Here is a 20,454-nt window from a genome sequence, read left to right on the forward strand (position 1 = left end):
CCTGCCCGCCCCTTTGCGCTGGGTGCCGTTGGTCCATGGCGGGATTTTGGAAGGATTCGAGCATCGGAATCTTTCAGGTTGCTTGCGCAGGTGTTCTCTGCCCAGCGTGACTCTGCCAGTCGAACGATTTCCCTGGCCCAGCTCGTAAGCATGCGCTCCCATTCGCCGGCCGCCCCTCCAGCTGGACTTACAAGGCGACCGGGGGGTCCAGTCCAGTCCATTTCGGGGGATGGGATGGCATGTTGGGGCCATGGCTCGGTGGGGAACGCCTAGATTTGATGGAATCATGGACCTCGCCAGACGATAAGTTGACTCTGGGAGGACGACAACGTCATGGGCGGGAGTTGACGCCGGCTGTTTGGGCCTGCGAGGGTATCATTTGGTGGTTCGGTGCGTATGCGCGTGAACTCTTTTTTTTTTTTTCTTTAATAATTTTCTTTCTTTTCTATAATCTTTTTAGTGTTACTATTCGGAGCAGCATATCATATGCGTCAGTCGACGGTTGGCAGTTGGCAGTTGGCGGCTGCTGGCGGGACACTCACAGTCGGCCAGCCCGACGGGTAGGTTTTTCGGAGGCTACCGCCTGGCCACACGCTGGGCCGAACGTCGACTGACGGGCGACTTGGCCGCCGCGGGCTGTGTGCTGCCCGAGTCCTCGATGGTGTTTGCCTGCTGCGAGTCATTCTACCGCTGGCCGGGCTTCAGCTCAACGAGCATCAACCATGGGCGGCGTATGAGACATGTCCTTTTTTTCTCCCTCGCTTTTTCTTTTCTTTTTTTCTTCCCTTTTTTCCACCACTAGAACCTGAGCTCAGACTATCGGCGGGGATGTGTGGCCTACGAGATGCAAAGAACCATGGCTTCGTGGCTTCATACGAGGAGCTCGCATGTTCGATGCGAGGCCGGCCTTATCGGACGTTGTAGCGCAGTGGTTCATCCGGTCTCACTCTGCTGAAGACTCTGTGCGACGTTCTAGAACGAAAGAAGCAAGCACTGACATGGCATGACGGCTCTGTTGCAGATCGAACGCCCAGGCCAATAACGAATATCATATTGGACGCCTAAACAGTGGGGACGGCGTATCTGCATGCCCTTTTTTATTTATTTTATCCTGCTTTCTTATTCCTTTCCCCAGATGCTTGAATGCTTGAATCTGGGTCGAATTGCATGTCAAGTCAAAACACATGGCCAGGCCCGCGCAAGTATTATGCATCGTGTAAGAAGATCGGAAACGCCGACCGAAACCGATCCGGGCTACTCAAAGACGCACCGCATGTTTATATTGTGGACGATAGGAGACAACGATGTTCCCCGAAGACCGGTTAGCACGGCCGATAGCCAGATCTCATGCTCCCCTGGACACCGCTAGCACCTAATCTCGAGAGCATCGCCTGCTCCCGATTGGACTGAGTCGATTGTGCGGCATTGTATAGATCTTATTCGTGTTCGATTGTCCAATCCAGTCGTCGCCCGAAGCGGCTCAAGACCCCATTTAGGCATGGTTGAAGGTAAGACATTAATGACTGTTATTATTTCAAGGGCTACGTGAAAGATTTGAGCAACTGCTGGGTTACAAACGTGCCAAAGTATCCGAATCGCGTTCAATCAAACTTGCAAACATGGTTCCGCGGTATCTCCAATCCAAGGGAATCAATCACATCTTGGCCTCGTCCTGGACGGCCGTCTCCCTCGTCTCCACGGCCAGCTTCTCCGTCCGCCGGGCCACCTCCTCCGTCAGCCTGTCGGCGTTGCCGTCGAGGATGACGGCCGTCTCCTCGAGGCTCATCTTGCCGGTCTCGACGAACAAAAAGTAGACGACGACGGCCTCGAAGGCCAGCCACACGTCGTACGTGATGTAGTACTTCCACTTGGAGTTGGTCACGCCCACGGGGTTGGCGTACTGGTTGAAGATGAGGGCCAGCGCCACGAAGAGGTTGTACAGGACCAGCCCCCGGGCGCGCAGGTTGAACGGCAGGATCTCGACGACGTACGTCACCTGCAGCGCGCCCCAGCCCATGGTGAAGGTGACGTTGTACAGGAAGATCATGGCCAGCACGCCCTTGGCCAGCCCCGGCGACCCGGCGCCCGTGAGGTCCGTCTGCCGCTCGTACGTCGCCTGCAGCGCCGTCCACACCACGTAGCACACCAGCGACCCGAGCGTCGACGCGAGGAACATGGTGCGGCGCCGGAAGCGGTTGACGAGCACCGACGCGAGGAGGCCCCAGAACAGGCCCCAGAGCGTGATGAGCGCGTTGATGAGCGTCTGCGTGTCCTGCGACGTGTACCCGATCGAGTTGAGGATCAGGGAGAGGTAGTAGGAGATGAGACCGTTTCCGGACCTGGTAACACGACGGTCAGAGATGAGCCCCCCTTGCGGAGAGAGTCTGGGATAAACACATACCACTGGGAAAAGAAGCCGACGGCGAGGATGATGAAGAAGCGGCGGCGGTTGCCGGGCGTCCGGAAGAAGGACATGTACGACGTGCTCCGCTCGGCCTCGGCCTCGAGCCGCAGCGCCGTGCGGATCTCCTCCATCTCCAGCGGCACGACGGGGTCCGAGGCGTCGCCGTTGGCGTGGTACTTGACCAGCAGGGCCTCGGCCTCGGCGTCGCGCTCGCGGGAGACGAGCCAGCGGGGCGACTCCTCGATGAAGAAGCACAGGCCGAGCTGCACGACGCTCGACAGGCCCTGCAGGACGGACGGGATGCGCCACGCCCACGTGCTGCCGATGCGGAAGGTGCCGAAGGTGATCCACGCGGCGCTCAGCGCGCCGAGCCCCCACAGCGAGTTGTAGATGCTGACGAGGGGCGCGCGCTGCGACGGGTACGCCAGCTCCATGATCATGAGCGGCGCGGCCGTGATGTTGAGGGCGAGGCCGAAGCCGAGCACGCCGCGCGCCGCGATGAACATGCCCACGTTCTGCGCCGCGCCCTGCAGCGCGACGCCGATGAGCAGGACCGCCGCGCTGACGAGCAGGGCGGGCCTGCGCCCGAAACGATCGCAGAACCAGGCGCAGAAGGGCAGGGCTACGAGCTGGCCGACGTTCTGGATGGCGTTGAGGCTAGGGATCGGTGGTTAGCGTGGTGCTCGAGGTCAGTCGAACAGATGTATTAGCGTTAGAAGTTGCTTACAGTCCCAGCTGCTGGGCATCCGGGTTGTTGAACGACTCCTTCCACGTGTCCAGGGATTGCAGGCCGTTCATCATCGACCCGTCGTAGCCGGTCGCGTAGCTCGACACGAGGGACAGGGCGAGGACGCAGTTGAGCTTGACGATGCCCGCGTTGGAGAACCATTTCAGCGCGCCGCGCTGGCTGGCGATGGCGGCGCCGACGGTGACGGGGATGCCCGCCGGCTCGTTCGTCGCGGTGTCTTTCTTCGACATTGCTGCAGTTCTTCTCTCTGGGGGGGACAGGTATCAAAGAGAACCAGCAGACAATCCCAGGAAACCCCCGGAGGAGGGGGGGCATGGGCCCGTAAATATGCCCCGAGCTGATAACAGACCCGACCGGTTCGTATCACGCCTCGAGAGCCGATATCGATGTCACCATGCCCGGCCATCGCCCGGGCCGGAGCTAGGAGGCTTCATCGGCCCAGGGCTTGGCGGGCAAGATTGGCTCGAGGAGCCAAGATAGGGAGACCAGCAGATACCGGTGGGGTCGGTCGGCGATTCCCAACGTCCCCTGCGCCTATCGGTGTGCCGCGGGGGCGCGTTCGGGCGATAATGTTCCGAATCAGGAACCGCACATGATATGCCGCGGGTGCATGCAAATGTAACATGACCTCCCAAGAGTGCGGAGATTTTGCCTCTGGGATCCCCAGATAGATATGACGTCCGGCGAAACGAGACCAGGCCCCCTCCGATGGTCGTGCCAGATCTCCCATGGCACCATGCCGTGCGTACTATGTACGACGAACGTGTGGCTCCCCCCGCAATCCGGCTCGTAACCCCGCTCGACCTCAGTCGACTAGCTCCAAGTAGGGACATGTAACCGCGCCCGGGGTACGGATCTAGCCCACCGGTTCCGGCCCGGTTCGGACCGGGGGGCCTCTGAGACGAATTGGGACCGGTGATTGGCGGACCAACTAGGAGGCCCGATCGGTCGAGGACGCCGTGGGGAAGAGGTTGGAGTGAGGGGTTCGCGACGGTGCCTTGAACATCCCCCAGGCCAAGGATCTAGCGGTGCTCGCGTGCGTGCTTCCTCGCGGGGGGGATATCCACTCGACAAAAACGACATGGAGTCGGGGAAACAGATATATAGCAGCGGCTGTTGGGACATCACGGATGGGCGGGCGCAGTCTGTCTAGCACCGCTCCTCAATCGCTCGGCACTTCGACCCTACTCCCAAGATGCATCTCAGGCTGGCAGTGGCCTCGCTCCTGACCTCCGGCGCGACGCTGGGGGCCGCCGCGACCGGCAGACCGAAGCTCTCGGCCAGTAAGAAGAACCACGCGGACCCCGAACGGCGGTCCAGATTGACTTACACGGCCGTCTAGATGCGCAAAGTCTATTCGACTACTCGATGGAGGTCCAGGACTCGAGGTGGGACGACTCGTACAACCTTATTTGGTACCAAGACAAGGGTCCGTGGTCCATCCGGTTCACGGCCTGGTACACGGCGGGCCTGCTCCATCGCAACGAGGGCGACGACGCGGCGAACGCCAGGGCGGCGATTGAGAACATGTGAGGTCCCCCCCGAGGCGTCGTTGGCAGGTCCCTGCGGTTGATTCTGACTGTGTTTGCAGCCTGGCGAGTCAGATGACGGCCGACTACGAGTCGGCGTGGTACGGCACCTTTAAGCTGTCGCCCGACCAGCCGGATCCGACCCCGGATTCTGTGCTCTACCCGCCGAAAATCTACGTACGCAACCTGGGACCCGAGGAGAGTGTAGGAGATGATGCAGAATGCTAAAGTTTTCACCAGGATACGTACGACCCGAACTGGAGAGAGTTTATCGGGTAAGTCATCAATCCCGTGTGCCCCCCGAAAGGCAACGCAACCGCTTACACACACGGCACCAGAACGCAGCTCGTCCAAGACGTCGAGCTCTACTCGGACCTGCTCGGCGCGGACCTGGTCCGGCGCATCGAGGACGCGCTCGAGATCCAGGCCGTCGGCGCCATGCGGCGCAACGGCAGCTTCCCCGAGGGCGACAACCTGATCCTGGGCTACTCGAACCCGGCGCTGATGCGGGCGCTGACTGTCGGCTGGATCGGGGCGCGGCGGCGCAACGCGACCTTTGTCGACTTCGCCAACCGGCAGGGCGCGCAGCTGCTGGAGCTTTTCCAGTTCAACGGGTCCAACACGCTGGGCGAGTACAACGCGCCCAACTACTACGGCATGGACGTGTGGGCGCTGGCGGCCAACATCGCCTACGGGCCGCGCAACGCCACGCTGACGCGCAACGCCGAGGTCATCCTGGCGCGGCTCTGGGACGACATCGCGGCGCACTACAACCCGTACCTGGGCAACATGGCCGGGCCGTACGACCGCGCCTACACGCGCGACATGACCAAGCACTCGTCCATCCTGCCCATGTACTGGTGGGCGGTGCTCGGGCGCGAGTACGGCCCGCAGCCGCCCAAGGGCGAGAGCGACCTGCTGTACGACGCGGCGCAGGGCGCGGCCATCGCGCTGGTGGCCGACACGGTGGCCAAGCACATCTCCAACAGCACGGCGGCGGCGCTGCGGGCCAAGGGCGCCTGGGCCGGCTCGCGCAGCCTCGCGCGCGTGGTCAAGGAGGACCTGGAGACGGACACGACGCGCAGCACGACGGCGTGGATCAGCGCGCCGCTCATGGTCGGCGGGGTGCGGCAGGCCGAGGACGTGAACCGCGGCGACCAGTTCGTGCCGGCCATCGTGCACTGGGCGTCGGACCCGGGCCACGCGCCGTTCCCGTACGTCGGCTTCTTCGTGCTGTACCCGTCGGCGTCGACCATCACGGCGGTGGCGGGCGAGCGGTCGCTGAGCGTGTCGTACCCCAACGCGACGCAGGCCGGGTCCGACATTTTCACCTTTGCGCTGTCGGGCATCCCGCCGTCGTGGACGCTCGGCGGCAAGACCGTCGCGGGGCTCGAGGAGCTGCCGTGCCTGAGCGTCGAGGTGTCGGCGCCGGGGCTGGAGAAGCTGCCGGTGACGTACGGCGAGCAGCTGCGGAACCACTGGTACTACAACGTGTCGTACGCGGTGCCGGCGGGCTTCGAGGGCGTGCCGCAGGTGAACCTGACGATGGAGTATACCTGCGAGATTTAGTCTGGTCTAATTCAGTCCAGTTCAGTTAGTTCAGCCCGTCACCGCGCACCAACAATCAGTAGTGCAGCTAGTAATTGACGTGTGAACCATCTTCGACGTTGCCCGAACGACGTCTATAAATGGTTTGATGTTTCTTTGCCAAGAAGTGAAAGCAAAAGATGTCAATGTGACGTGCAGTTGCCAAACACCATGGAACGAAGTGTTGGCGGACCTGCAGGTGATAGGACGGGGTCCGATGACTGATGTTTCACGGGCGGGATAAACCGCGCAGTGGGTGATTTATTCTATGTTGTTTTGTTTTATTAATTTCATTTGCGTTATTTTGCCTCAATGTGCCCAATTTAATCCGACCTCATAAGACGGCTTCTCTTAGTTGCACGGCTACTGCAGTAGCACAACCATCGCCATGTGCCAATGCTGTCAATGCTAGACAATGCTAGTCAATGCTAGTCAATGCTAGCCAACTGTGCAGGGCCTGACCCCCACGTGGTGAATGTACCCTATACTCCGTACAATATTTGCGTAGTCAGCGGCCGGCAAAGGCTGGGCCAATGACATGCAGACACCCGTCTTCAACCTGGTTGGTGGGTTCGCAACTCTCCAGTTGCAGAGGCTCTCGCTGACTCGTCCGTTGTTCGACGCTGGAATCTTCAGCTCGGCCTCGGCCGTCCAGACTAGCAGGGCAGCCATGTCAGCCCGTCAGCGTTGCGCTGGCACATCTGCATCTCGACGCTCTCGACGTGACGACTGGCTGGCGCTGCTCGGGTGCATATGCATTCGTATATATCCTCTGCTCTGCCTTGACCGACTTATTCGACTTTTCATATCCCCCTTCCCCCTCTTCCCCCCGGCTCACCGCTTCGTATCGAAGTCCTCCATTAGCATTAGTCTCATATTGAGCCCAAATTTGCCATTCATGACCCCCCCAGCGGCCAGACCCATGCGGTTTCAGATTGAGTAAGCAAACTTCGTGCCTGGGCCTGCGCTAGACTCGGGAGCGCAGCCGAATGAAGAATGCAGATGCTGCACCCCCTTTGTCGATGCAGGCAGGGCACATGTCATCGTCTCGATGCCCATTGGGGGGGCTCACCGCACCCTGTGAACATGATTGCCGCGTCGATCCAGCCGCTTTCCACGGCGGCTCCCAATGCTTCCAATGGCCGTCCCCCTGAGAACTCGGCTCGAGGGAGCGCGTCCCGACAGCGAACAATGAACAGCGAACAGCGCTTCCGTCTGCGGCAGTGATCCGCCGGAATACTCCACTGATTGTCTCAGTTTGGCGTCTCGCCCTCCGAAGAGCTCAGACGCTGCTGCTCGTGTCTCAAAGCAGAGCTGCTGCTGGCCCTCTCCCTCCCCCCTGAGACCAAAGCCGCCCTCGCAGACGGACAGACGGGGTATTGATTGCCGTTACCACGTAGAGTGTACATAGTGCCCGTAGTTGGCCGCTCCCCCCCCACAGAGTGTAGGGTCCCCCCCTCCCCTCTCGACCCTTTGGATCACCGTGCTAATTTCCACGTCGACGGCCGCCATTTTCTTTGTCAAAGTCTAAATTCGACCACGTCGCCGGTCAGCCAGCGCGCCAACCTCTCTCACCCTCGTGCATCACCCCCCAAGAGACACCACGCGTGCTTCCGTCGGCATTTGATCGCATTCGCCAGACGTCTTATGAATTGAGCCGGCACATTTCACGGAGAGGAGCCAATTGTGAACCAGCAGGGGAAGAGAGAGAGACTGAGAGAGAGCGAAAGAGAGGGAGAGTGAGTGAGAGAGTGAGTGAGTAGGAGCGAGTGAGAGAGAGCGAGTGAGAGGCCGCGACCCGTCTGAAGGGAGAGACGGACAGAGGGACAGAAGGACAGAAAGAGACGGAGAGAAAGAGAAGAAAGAGACCAGATGGGCGCCGGCGATGGGGACCGTCCCTTCAAGGACGACGACGACTACGCGACGCGAGGGAGCATCGACGAGGAGGCCCAGTTCCTGGCCGACGAGGAGTACGAGCTCGAGGAGAGCACGTCCAGCACGCTGTCGCTGTCGCAGCAAAAGTTCCCTCACACCCCGAAGCGGCACTGCCTCGCCGGGCCCCAGCCGCCCAGGACGCACTCCATCCGGCCCGTCCTGCCCGCCGTCCAGGACGCCCCCCCGCGCCTGCTGGACCGCCTCTGCCCGACGCCGCGCCGCAAGGCCGCCGTCGTCGCCGTCTTCCTGGCCCTGTGGGCCGTCGCCTTCTCGCTGCCCCTGGCCTCGTCCCGCGCCATTCTGGACGACCGGGGCCACCACGTCCTCAGCCTCGACTGCGCCGACACCCTGTGGCACTTCAAGAACAAGTGCGGGCTCGACGGCGCCGACTGCCGCCCCTTCTCCAACTCATCCTTCTCCTTCCGGTGCCCGGCCAACTGCATGGCACACAAGCTGCTGAACCCCCACGCCGTCGGGCCCCAGGAGATCGTCTACAGGCCGCTGGTCGTCGGCGACGGCACCTACCGCGGCGACTCGATGATCTGCGCCTCGGCCATCCACGCCGGCGTCGTCACCGACCTGAGCGGCGGCTGCGGCCGCCTCCACCGCGTCGGCCAGCGCGAGCGCTTCAACGCCTCGGCCCGCCACGGCGTCGAGACGGTCGCCTTCGACTCGTACTTCCCGCTCGCCTTCAACCTGTCGGCCGACCCGTCCCTCCGCTGCGGCAAGCAGGACCCGCGCCAGGCCCTGCTGCCCACCTCGATGCTCTTCACCGCCGTCTTCTCCGTCTTCACCACGTCGCCCGCCTGGCAGTTCTTCGTCAGCTTCCTCGGCATCTTCGCCCACGTCAGCTTCGGCTCCGACCCGCCCACGGCCGCCCGCCACGTCGCCTCGGTCCTGCCGGACCGCATCTCCATGTTCACAGGCCGCCTGCTGCCGGCGGCCTTCTGCGCCGTTGTCATCTTCTGGACGTCGGTCCGGCGCACCCTCTCGGGCCTGCGCGCCCAGTTCGAGAAGACGGCCCTCTGGCTCGGCGGCTTCTGGTTCGGCGCGCTGTCCAACTACACCTTCGGCTGGATGCCGATCCAGCGGCTGACGACGCACGACATCGAGCAGCAGCCCGGCGCCAAGCCGGCGCTGGCGCTCATCGTCATCATCCTCGCCGTCGTCATGGCCAAGCAGGTCTACTTCTTCTGGCTCGAGGGCCGGCTCCCGCGCTTCCTCGCGCTGTACGCGCTCTTCCTCGCCGGCATCATCGCCGGCCTCTCCATCCCGGGCGTCGACCTGCGCGTGCACCACTACATCATGGCCCTCCTGCTGCTGCCCGGCACCAGCATGCAGACGCGCACCTCGCTCTTCTACCAGGGCATGCTGCTGGGGCTCTTCGTCAACGGCATCGCGCGCTGGGGCTTCGACTCGGTGCTGCAGACCCCCGACGCGCTGCGCGAGGACGGCGCCTTCGGCTCCGCGCTGCCGCGGCTGGCCGACGCCGTCGTCTCGTCGCAGACGTTCGAGCCGAGCATCACCTTCAGCTGGCTCGCGCCGCCCGCCGCCGCCGAGTTCGACGGCGTCAGCGCCCTCGTCAACGACGTCGAGCGGTTCCGGTACTACTTCGCCGACGGGCCGGACGCCAACACCTTCGTCTGGATGCGCAGGGCCAAGATGGCCCTGCCCGAGTACTTTAGATTTGCATACATGCAGGACGGCGTTACACTAGACTACACGCGGGCCGGCACCTGGTTCGCCAACGGGACGTGGGCGATGCCTCCGCAGTGAGAACATGTTTTTTTTTTCTCTTCATTCTTTTTCATTTTTTCATTTTATAAAAAAAAGAGGTTCGATTAGAGTAAACAAGAGAATGGGGGATCGGAAACCGGCGTAATGGTGCGAATGAGGGTTTATTGCGTAGCGACTTGCGGTCTTTTAAATCCAATTAATTCATTTCCCCCCTTACTCCCTCCCTACGCGGCTTTATCATGAGAATATCCGGGAGTTTGAAAGCTACTTACGGGAGATCAGCTGGTCATCGATACTCTGAAATAGCTGTTGATGATGCTGCGAATGGAACTTTGACGAAGAACGGCCCACTCCCCACGTCTTCCGATATCCGTCTAACTCCCGGCGCGCTACGGAAAGACTCTAGCTAACCAAGCCGAGCTGCATGCCGAAGCCGAAAACGCAAAGGGCTTCCGAGCCAGGCAGCAAGCCGAGCACCATGTCGTGATTTCGCGCCGGCGGTCTTTTCTTATAGCTAAATTTAATTGCAGTCCCTCAATCCCTCGATCCCTTAGTGGGTCCGCGCCATAACGTACTGACTCACCACCACCACCGCCCTAAAACTCTATTCTACAAAAGCTCCCCGGCGTTCCACTCTGCGCGCCTCGTCCGCCGTCTCCTCCCATTGTTTTCCATTGAAGCCGTCCCCACATTGAACGCCCCGGGCACTAGTGAGCCAAAGGACTGCAAACGCCCGAAAAGCCAGCCGCAATGTCGCAGACTAGAGTCGAGCTGGTCCCCTGGGACCCAGAGTCCCCGGAGCACGTCGCGAGGATGGTGGACCAGAGGATCGAGTGCGGGTGGCATGAGGACAAGGTGCCGGAGTGGCAGGGGCACCAGCGGTCCGGGCTGAAGTGCATTTACTGGATTGTGAGTTTTCTTTCTTCTTCTTTTTTCCGGTGGAACTTTCTTCTATTGCCCGCCTTTAAAGCTGTCCTGGGTGGCACGTAATGCGCCGTTTGATGAAAAAAGATGTCAAGTTGGTGATGGCGATGAGTCTGGTTTTATACGACTGAATAGCAGTTCGTGAGACAGAATTCAAGCATCGGCTAACAAGCAGTAGGCACTTCACAACGAGGACCCGGAACGCGACGCAAAGTTGGCAAAGCATGTTGCCAGGTTCACAAAGGTTTGTCTGCAATATGTCCGCCACCGAAACCCCCATAAACCCCCCTCCACCGCAACAAGCTCACCCGTACGCAGGAAGCAGAGCCCCTGACAGACACGGCCGCGTCCATCCGTGCCGTCCCCCGGACCCCGGCGGGGACCCCCTTCCACCCCGTCGGCCACATCTCGCTCGACATCGAGAACCCGATGGCCAAGAGCCTCAACCTGCCCATCCCCGCCGAGCACGTCTACTGGATCAAGAGCCTCTACGTCTCCTTTGCGCTGCAGAGCTCCGGCATCGGCCGCGCCGCCATGGACCTGGTCGAGGACATGGCCACCAAGGAGCCGCTGTGCGCCACCACCCTGATCCTCGACACCATCTCCAAGGAGGACCAGCTGCGGAAGGAGTCTGCCGCGATGGCCGGGGGGAAACTCCCGCCTGTACGTATTTGCCTCCCTTGATTCTATTTCCGTTCAAAATCTTTGTTATATTTCCTTTTTATACAGTCCGAGGATAGGGAGAAGAGAAAAGACAAAGAAAACTGACATGAATCCCAGATGTCAACCCACGAGTGGTACGAGAGGAGAGGATACGAGCACATCTGGACCGAGCAGAACTTTTACGGCTTCCCGGACCTGGACTTGGAGGGTAGACCTCTGGTGAGGAGAACTGTATTCCTGCGCAGGGATCTGGTCTAAGTACATCAAAAAGCTACTGTAGATACAAGTTAATATATATATATAAGAAAAAAAGTAAAAGAAATCTAATTTGCCACTACATCGCCATCTACCACAGACAAAGACCTACGCCGCCTTGTCGAGAAAATCGGGATGCCCCCTCCCCTTCATCTGCATAATCGCCAGCGGGCCCCCGCGCCTCCCGTCCATCAGCTGCATCTTCATCTCCCGCTCGTAGAACGGCACGGACCGCTCCCAGTCGCCCGTGAACAGCAGACTCCTCCGCAGGTGCGGCATCCCCTCGATGACCTCCTGCACGCAGCCCACGAGCCACCTGCCCAGGCCCTTGCCCTGCGTCGCCGTGTCGACCCAGACGTCCGTGGCGTAGGCGAAGCTGACGTGGTCCGTCACCAGCCGCGCGAAGCCGATGAGCTTGGGCGCCGCGCCCGCCGGCGCGCCCTCGGGGGCGGTGTTGTACAGGCCGAAGCACAGCGAGTTTGCGAGCATTTCCCTCATGGCGGCCTCCGGGAGCGGCCCGGTCCAGTAGAACGTGTCCGAGGCGAAGGCGGCGTTGAGCTCGGCGACGGGGATGAGGGACGCGTCGGTCGAGATGAGGTACGAGTCCCTCGTCCACGCGCGGGTTGTTTTTGATGTCATGGCTGGTTTGGCTCTGGCAAGGAAGAACGCACTCGTTAGTTTTATTTTCCTTCATTTCCCGGATACGCAGGATCTAGTGTCCCTGGGGCATGCCTCACAAACGCGAAATGGTTTTTTGTACGTCTATGTATAAGTTAGAGCTGTGGAATTGGTTCGACCGAGTGAAGAGCACCCGTCGAGTAAAACGGCTCCCTTTTTAAAGTTGGCGTCTGGACGCAGGACGCCGCAATCGTTGTGACTCAGCTCGGGAGTCGACCCGAGACCCCACGCTCGGAAGAGCCCCGCCAGCGCGGGTGGCCCTGAGAGCCTTCGCAGTCTCGCGGGACGGCGGACGGCGGACTCGAAAGGCGGGCCGACGGGTCCTGGAGCACGGTGGCTGGTGCGCGCCCTTGATTGACATGGAAAACACCACGGGGTATGAGTCAAGCGATCGGTCCCGTATATTATTAAGCGGCGTATTTGGCGTATCTTGATATGCGCCTCGCCGCTGCTGGTGGGAAACGGTAGTAGCGTGCACTAGTCGAATTAGCTATAGACTAAAAATATAAAAATTCCTTTTCGGGCGGCAACTACAATTAGCAATGTTATTTAAAATGTTTTGGTGGTGTTTGAACCCCTCCACCAACTGGGTTTCCCGTTTCTGAACCTTATGGCACAGAGGCTTGTTCAAGCAGTAAAGATGGGGGGAGAGAAAGGCTAGACTTGCACTTTGAAAGACTTTATGTTTGAGAAGAAAACTCTTCCTGTGAAACCAAACAATAGGTGCAAGCTGTCACCTCAAACCAGGGATCCAGCTCGCATGTCCAGGCTGGCTCGACGATGCATCTAGATAGAGGCTAGTAGCGAGAAAGAATCGGGCCCAAGTTGTAAAATTCAAGGGAAAATATAGTTACAATACCCCCATTATGCTCTAGGAGCCATAATCCCCTCAATTTGCCTCCCCGCTCGTATAAAGGCTTGCAATATCGGTGTACAATGTTCTCGGCGTTCAGGGCCTCTCTGAACACAGATCGCTTCGCCGTGGCAAGCATGGGGTCCTTCCCTACATCATACGCGCATTTGGTGAACATTGAAGGCACCGGAAATGGCTGCAACGGACTAAATGCAGTATGTTTCTATATACATTAATATGTACACAGGTTGCGCTAGAAGTAAGTCTATGCCGAAGTCGGATAGAGACCTCTTCAAACAACAAATAGTCCGTGAAAAAGTGTATGTTACCTGATTAGCACGATCAACCTTACTGTTTATTGACACAACCTTATGGGCTTATTCAATACTTTATTGTGGTCGCCATAATCTTTTCTCCGCTTCAAAAGCAGGTTCCAAAAGCGTAGGTGCCCCCTTGACCCGTCTTGCTTTATGTGCGTCTGCTAGTGCGTCTTGTGTGCTAATCTAAAAGGGGTGTTTCTCGCTAAGGGCCTTCTCTCGGATTTTCGCTACGTGCTCTAGGATCTGTACCGCCTCCTTTACTCGTCCATCTGCTTCGTATGCTCTTGCAAGCTCGTGTTGTGAGGCAAGTAGGATCGGGTGTGCTTCATCAAAGTTCTTTTGTTTTACCACCACATACTTCAAGATCTGTATTGCATCCTTGACCCGTCCGTCTGCTAGATATGCTCTTGCGAGCATATATTGCGAGGAAAGCTGAGCTGGGTGTGCTTCATCAAGGGTCTCTGTTTTTGCCACCACATGCTCCAGGATCTGCATTGCATCCTGTGCTCGTCCATCTGCTTGATATGCTCTTGCGAGTTCGTGTTGTGAGGCAAGTAGGTCTGGGTGTACTTCGTCAAGGGTCTTTTCTCGTATCGCCACCACATGCTCTAGGATCTGCACTGCATCCTTTACTCTTCCGTTTGCTTGGTATGCCCTTGCGAGCTCATTTTGCGAAGAAAGTCGAGAACTATCATCCACTTCCAAGTGGTCACATTTCCACGTGACACAGTGTTCTATACAGGTAATTGCCTCTTTGATCCTTTGATCCTTTAAAAAGCACACGCCAAGTTGTAAATACAGATCGTACTTTTGTTCTATTTCCACATTTTTACTTTCGTTGAGTACCTTGAGAGCATGTGGAATATAACGTCTCCAGAGTGCGCGATTAAGGTAGTGGTCGGAAGGAAATATGTTTCCCAGGTGCGTAAGCGCATTTTCAGTAAGTTCGGCTTCTGAAAACTCTTTTTTAGCCCATATTCGTGTTGCCAAGTGTACCAAGCTAGGCATATCAAAAATCTCGGGTTCTTCTCGTTGTACAAGAAACGCGTAAGAGCACAGAGTTCCAATCGAAAACTCTGTTTGTTCTCTAGAACCGACAGATGGTAAGATCGAACTTGGTATAGCCTTTGGTTCGATGCGGGATATAAAGCATAGAAGTTCAGCGGCGTTTTGGTCGGACTTCCGGACTTGATCAAAAGAAATCAGCAAGGTGGTTGCGACGGCATTCCGCGAGTTTGCGTATCGAGTTGTGTCGCGAAACTCCCTGCTCATTGTGTCGACTACCGTTTGTTCTGTTCCATGCAACAACTGGAGGTATTTTGCAATCGATAGATGCTGGTTTCTGTTCAGGTATGCCGTGGCTTGTATGATTGCCAGTGGGAGGTATGTAAGCTCGCTCAGCAGCTCTTGCGTTATGGCGTCGTTTCCGACAATGTCATTCCGACAGAGTGATCTCTCCAGAAGACTCGTTGACTCTTGTACGTCCATGGCGTTGATTTCAACCATAGCATCTGCTGTGTCTGTAACCTCCAGCGCTACTTCTCTGGACCTTGTTGTGAACAGCGTGAGGCCAGCATCGTTTTGTGGTAAGTACTCGGCCAGACCGTGGCCGCCTGAGTGTCCGAATAGCATGTCCGAATCGTCTGCGTTGTCCACAATGAGAAACCATGGTCCCGCCTTGTCTGAACTCAAGTATTGTCGGACTGATATCTTGACGTCCTCTTTATCGTCGTTTACTGCAATTCCAAGCACTTTTACGATTTCTGTGCAAGCTTGTTCAAAGGCTTCGTTACTCAGGGCGGGCATCCAGAAGACGGAATACTGCGGCCTATTCTCTTTGACCCACAAGGCCATCCGGAGGGCAATTTGAGTTTTGCCGACTCCGCCCAAGCCATAGATGGCGGCTGTTTTACAATCGTTCTGAACGAATAGGTTTTGGGTGAGTTTTTCAAGTGTCGCGGTTCGGCCGACGAAGCACTCATTCTCCCGGAACGGGATGTAATGGCATACGGCGTCTGTTCGCATAAACTGTTTCAAAACGCCCAAAATAGCCCGGTATCGCGTGTCCGCTTTATTATTGCACCTTGCCATATCCATGTGGCTTGCATCAAGGCTCTCTACTCTCTCGAGTGATTGTGGCAGGGCGAGTTTGGAAGAAAAGTCATCTACAACCTGAATGGAACGTCTCATTAGCCATGCAATAAATACCATGCTCGGTCAGGCGAGCTAGAAAACCTACTTTATTGTGCAACCCCTTCAACCCAGAAACGGCCCGCGTCTCCTGAAAGCTGTGAACCTTGATATCGCTGGCGTGTACAATGGTCTTGAACTCCTCGTGAATATTGTCAAGGACCTCGCTGTTGACCTCCAGCGCGCCGATGATCTTCTTGTTCGAGTCTTGCAAGGCTACGAGAGCAAGGTTAGATGCGATCTGACCCCACCCCGCGTATGAACTCCCGCGATGCGGTGTGCCCAGAAAGACGATGAGTTTTGTTCGCGATTGACAGGCTTGAGAGCGGCGTATCATCTGGAAATCGGTGTTAGACCTGTGCCCAAGATGTTCATTCAAAGGCCACTGCCTACGTCTTTCAAAATGATACCACCGAGACTGTGAGCTATAAATACGAACGGATCCTGAAGCTACTGTTAGTCTAGTTCCTTTTTAATCGTTCACCAGGGAATGAATTACTTCGTTTTCAATCTCTCTTTCGATCTTCGCCGTAAGGTCGCGACCATGCTGGGACACGCTGTTCATGTTGTTTGCCTGGAACAGACCACTGATAGCATCCGCATTGTATCCGTATGTCCAGATTCTCGCTTCAGGTATGTCGTTCGCGAGGTAGTCTTCAGGCCAGAACAGCTTGTCCGGAGTCGAAGCATCTTGGGGGTTGTCTTGGCTGGAACTCGAAGTCGATCGTTTTGTGAAGAGGGACTTCATAGAATCTCGCTTCCTGGACGTCGTAGAATAGGCTTTCACGTCGTCTTCCACGCGATCGCTCTCCCATGTACGCCTCGGGTGGCCTCGTAGGCCGTGGATGAAAATGATACTGTTTTCTGTGAGCATGAGTCTAGCCTATAGGGCAACAATAAATGCGAACTTGACTCGGTGTGGACTGTCCCTAACATCATTTATTCCATGCAGTCGGGTAAAGCCAATGCGATGAACTTGTGTCGCTTTTATGGGAAGGTTTTCTCTCGAAGATAAACCTGGCTCTCGAGTCGGAGCTGAAGCACTGTCTTGAGGCATGCTGCTCTTCATTGAGACTGTGAACTCCCGCTGAGGCTGAGCCTCGTCGCCCTTATCATTCACCGCCACATTGCCGGAAAGGTTATCAGAGGTGGGTCTCATATCGGATTGATCATCCGTTGAAACTGAGGAGCCTAGTTCATCTAGGTCTTCATCCCCCTCGTTCGTCTGGCCATGTCGTGACCAGTTGATATAATCTTGATCATTCGTTGAAACCAAAGAGCCCAGTTCATCTAGGTCTTCATCCGCCTCATTCGGCTGGCCCTGTCGCGACCAGTTCATATAATCTTGATCATTTGTTGAAACTAAAGAGCCCAATTCATCTAGGTCTTTGTCCCTGTTGTTAGTCAGGCCTTCGAACCCTTGATCAAAGTAATTTTCATCCCCGCAGTCTATGTCACCCATCTGATCATGCTCATCTTGCGCTGAAGATTTTTTAGGTGTGTCATCTTTTGCCCATGGTAAAGACCTTAAAGAAAAGTTATGTAAGTGTGTGGCAATGTGGTCCAAAAGTTCCGGCGAGTCTGCCGTGCCTGTAGAGTCGCAGAGTGGGCATTCACTTATACCGGGGGGAACCGGCCTAGCAGAGTGAATCACGAGGGTCGAATACTGCTTTTCGTTGATTGTGCTGACATGGTCTTGGCGAAGGTGGCCGAGGAGTTCATCAACAGAGGGGAATACGCGTGGTGGCTTGCCGGGAACCGTGCAGGCTAAGCACTGCCAACATTGCTGATGTTCCTTTTCCATATGTCTAGACCATTCTTTACGTGTGACATAGAGTTCATCTGGCTTAGGACAGTCCTCTAGGATGCACGCGTATGGGCAAATATCCGCTCTGAGATGTTTTCTGTGTGCGAGTAGCGTTAGGTTCAAATCCAAGTCAGCTTGGTTGTATGTCGGGCATTGACCTACTTCCACTTGATTTCATCCCGATAATCCTCTGGTAGTGTCTGTGCACAACATGGGCATAGGAAGTAGTGCAGACCATCTTTTGGCCTGGGCGGCTTGGGATAATCGATTTCGGCTGTTGTCCTACTTATGTTGGTCGTTGCGTCACTTAAAGGTGTTGGATTAACTCGAGGGACATCCTCATTAGTCCATGATATTTTTGATGCAGAGGTAGCGGTCAAAACTTTGCCCTGATGAGATGTTTGATCATTGCCTGACGTGGTTTCTAGCCGACTCTTAACTGCAGTCGGTGGCTGCTCGATTTCGTTTACCAGATCCCTATATTCTATAACAGTTGGAGGAATATGGTCCATCTTTTGAGGCTCATTAGCCAGCTTTCTGGCATGTCTCTGTGCATAGTAATATCGATTTCTTCGCCGTAGATTTGCGTGGATGAGTCGATCTTGTATTGTTGATAGGTGTGTGACGTCGATGGTGTAGTTTATGCGACCTTCCGCACTGCCCTTGGCTAGGACAGTTAGGTTTAGATGGTTGCGCAGCTCCTGGTGATTTTCTGGTCTGAACAATCTGTCGGCTTTATTCACTCGAGAGCGGGTTCCTGATTTACGTATGGCAATCGCTACCCGTGTAAGTTGATTGATAATCTTCTCCACTTCAATCTTTGCATGGATCAGCGGGGTTGCGTGCCTTTGTTCTTGTGTTTCGCTGTTGCTTGACTCTTTTGGATCAATGGATAACTCTAACGGTGATTCAGAATCATCTGACCAAGGGGAGAAGCCTCGTGGGATATTTTCAGCAAGGTCTGAATGATGACGAGTTTCCTCGATTGCTACCGCCCGCTCTTGCCACTCAACTGCTGCTTCTTTGGAATGAGATGCTGTTCAAATAATATGAATCACTACCCCCAAAAGATTTGGTTCATTACTTACCTAATTTTTGACATTTTCCAAGGTACGCAAGCAGTAATATGAGGATACCCTCCACTATGGTCTTGGTCTCTGAATCCATCGCTAACCGGGTGTCGAGAGAAGCTCTCTGATGTGCAAAAACACCCGTCATGCTAGCCCACATATTGAACTCAGCAAGTCTGTTCTCCGCCCATTCAAGCTCCATCAAAGCTGAGACGCTGACGCATTGTTCAAAGACATCTCGACACTGTCTTGCTAGGGTTTCTATGGAACCGAAGGGGTTTTGCCTCGGTGGCGGGTTCTCCCCAGAAGAATTCATCCCAACGGGAGTCGCGCCGGCGTGGCAAACATGGACTAGCCCAAGTGGGCAGTCCCATCAAATATTTGAATAACGGCCGGTGTTGCTTCTATTGGGTATTGGATCCGCACTGCTCAGTCATATCAATCTGGCTGCCTCATAGATGGATATTGTATCTCTGCCGGCTAGAGAGAACGCATATCAGAATAGGAAGTTGACGCACTCGTTGATGAGTAGGCTGTAGATTGCCACACCTTCCCCGCATCATAATCAGAATCATGTCGACCAACCAAGTTCGCCGCGGCTACGGGATGTTCACGTGCACGCTGCCGCTGTCAGATCCCTTTTTATTGGTTGTTTATTGTACACGGTTCTAGAGCCCTTGCCTTTTGGATATGTCCCTTCACCCTTTTTAACCCCTCATCCCCCCCCTTTTTCTTTTTTGGCAGCCTGACCCGTCTTCTTGAAATCTCCAGCCTTGCTGATTTCGCCAACAATGGCTAGTAAAACGTATATTCTTGCTCCCAACTTTACCTATAAACCCAACGGACCCATCCAACTAGGTTCCATCGTTATTGATCCTTTTCGCCCAGCCAAGTCTCTTTCCACCCTCAAAAGCCCGCCGAACTTTGAGACTGTCGTGGAGCGTGAGCATGAGCTTTCCCGCGAAAACAGTCGATCATTGAATCTCTCCATTTGGGCAAGCTTCATCGAGGCCGTAAGCAGCAATGCTGGCATCTCGCGCTCCTCCGAAGGCACCCAGACGTTCTCCATCGAGGAACTGGAAACACGATATCTCGCAACTGAAATATTGGATAATGATCTAGAGCTTTTGAAGCGACTGAAGGAGCCTCGCGTTATGGCTGCTATCAAATCAGGGCTTTTTAGCAATGCACCCGTCTATCTCATTACAGGCGTCAAAGTTGCTCGGGGTCTCACTGTGCGGCATGGTACGGGTCGTAGCGCGGGAGGTTCAATGGAGATCGGAACTGCTGCCGCTCAGGCAGTAGGGGTGAGTGTTGGCGCGGAAGTAGGAGCTGACAGAAGATATGGGTTTGTGAGCTCGTTTAAGGCCGGAGACCAAGATGTGGTGTTTGCGTACCAAGTACATGTCGTTAAGGTCAAAGGCCGAAAGGGTGAGAACGCGACAGTGGATATTTTCGAATCTGATGCGGCGTTTCTACACGGAGAAGACGGACAATATGGAGAAGACGGAGAAGAGAATGAGGAAGGATTCGAGATTAGCACTACGAGTGTGGAGAGTCTGAAAGAGGCGGCGTGGTTGATGGAAATGTCTCTTGAGTGGGAGGAAGTGGTGGGAGAAGGTGGGCATAGAGTTAATTATGTGCGGGCTAATTAGGTTGCTCGGTTACATACCCTCCCTACGCTCTAGGCATATTCACTTGCAGTTCAATACGGACTTGATTGAGGTTTTGTCATCCATTGATTGTATGCTTTG

General features: G+C 56.2%; 7 protein-coding genes across 7 annotated transcripts; 4 read left to right on the plus strand and 3 right to left on the minus strand.

Annotated features, from left to right (window-relative positions):
- Positions 1-1,654: 1,654 nt before the first annotated feature.
- EsH8_II_001156 (general substrate transporter) lies at positions 1,655-3,382 on the minus strand (the record flags this gene model as incomplete). The annotated part of the gene is made up of 3 exons (XM_083264454.1): positions 1,655-2,339; positions 2,402-3,061; positions 3,132-3,382. 3 exons carry the CDS (start codon positions 3,380-3,382, stop codon positions 1,655-1,657), a joined length of 1,596 nt encoding a protein of 531 aa, XP_083121776.1.
- A 965-nt stretch (positions 3,383-4,347) lies between these two features.
- EsH8_II_001157 (uncharacterized protein) lies at positions 4,348-6,250 on the plus strand (the record flags this gene model as incomplete). The annotated part of the gene is made up of 5 exons (XM_083264455.1): positions 4,348-4,435; positions 4,495-4,681; positions 4,744-4,858; positions 4,922-4,956; positions 5,020-6,250. The coding sequence occupies 5 exons, from the start codon at positions 4,348-4,350 to the stop codon at positions 6,248-6,250; spliced, it is 1,656 nt and encodes a 551-aa protein (XP_083121777.1).
- A 1,890-nt stretch (positions 6,251-8,140) lies between these two features.
- Positions 8,141-9,979, plus strand: EsH8_II_001158 (uncharacterized protein; the record flags this gene model as incomplete). The annotated part of the gene is made up of 1 exon (XM_083264456.1): positions 8,141-9,979. One exon carries the CDS (start codon positions 8,141-8,143, stop codon positions 9,977-9,979), a length of 1,839 nt encoding a protein of 612 aa, XP_083121778.1.
- Positions 9,980-10,690: 711 nt separating this feature from the next.
- EsH8_II_001159 (uncharacterized protein) lies at positions 10,691-11,785 on the plus strand (the record flags this gene model as incomplete). The annotated part of the gene is made up of 4 exons (XM_083264457.1): positions 10,691-10,849; positions 11,043-11,108; positions 11,183-11,527; positions 11,645-11,785. 4 exons carry the CDS (start codon positions 10,691-10,693, stop codon positions 11,783-11,785), a joined length of 711 nt encoding a protein of 236 aa, XP_083121779.1.
- Positions 11,786-11,890: 105 nt separating this feature from the next.
- EsH8_II_001160 (acyl-CoA N-acyltransferase) lies at positions 11,891-12,421 on the minus strand (the record flags this gene model as incomplete). The annotated part of the gene is made up of 1 exon (XM_083264458.1): positions 11,891-12,421. The coding sequence occupies one exon, from the start codon at positions 12,419-12,421 to the stop codon at positions 11,891-11,893; it is 531 nt and encodes a 176-aa protein (XP_083121780.1).
- A 3,874-nt stretch (positions 12,422-16,295) lies between these two features.
- Positions 16,296-16,697, minus strand: EsH8_II_001161 (uncharacterized protein; the record flags this gene model as incomplete). The annotated part of the gene is made up of 1 exon (XM_083264459.1): positions 16,296-16,697. The coding sequence occupies one exon, from the start codon at positions 16,695-16,697 to the stop codon at positions 16,296-16,298; it is 402 nt and encodes a 133-aa protein (XP_083121781.1).
- Positions 16,698-19,491: 2,794 nt separating this feature from the next.
- EsH8_II_001162 (uncharacterized protein) lies at positions 19,492-20,355 on the plus strand (the record flags this gene model as incomplete). Its single annotated transcript, XM_083264460.1, has 1 exon — positions 19,492-20,355. The coding sequence occupies one exon, from the start codon at positions 19,492-19,494 to the stop codon at positions 20,353-20,355; it is 864 nt and encodes a 287-aa protein (XP_083121782.1).
- Between the last annotated feature and the right edge of the window lie 99 nt (positions 20,356-20,454).

This window comes from Colletotrichum jinshuiense, chromosome 2 (assembly GCF_051148585.1).
Source record: "Colletotrichum jinshuiense chromosome 2, complete sequence".
Classification (NCBI taxonomy): Eukaryota; Fungi; Ascomycota; class Sordariomycetes; order Glomerellales; family Glomerellaceae; genus Colletotrichum; species Colletotrichum jinshuiense.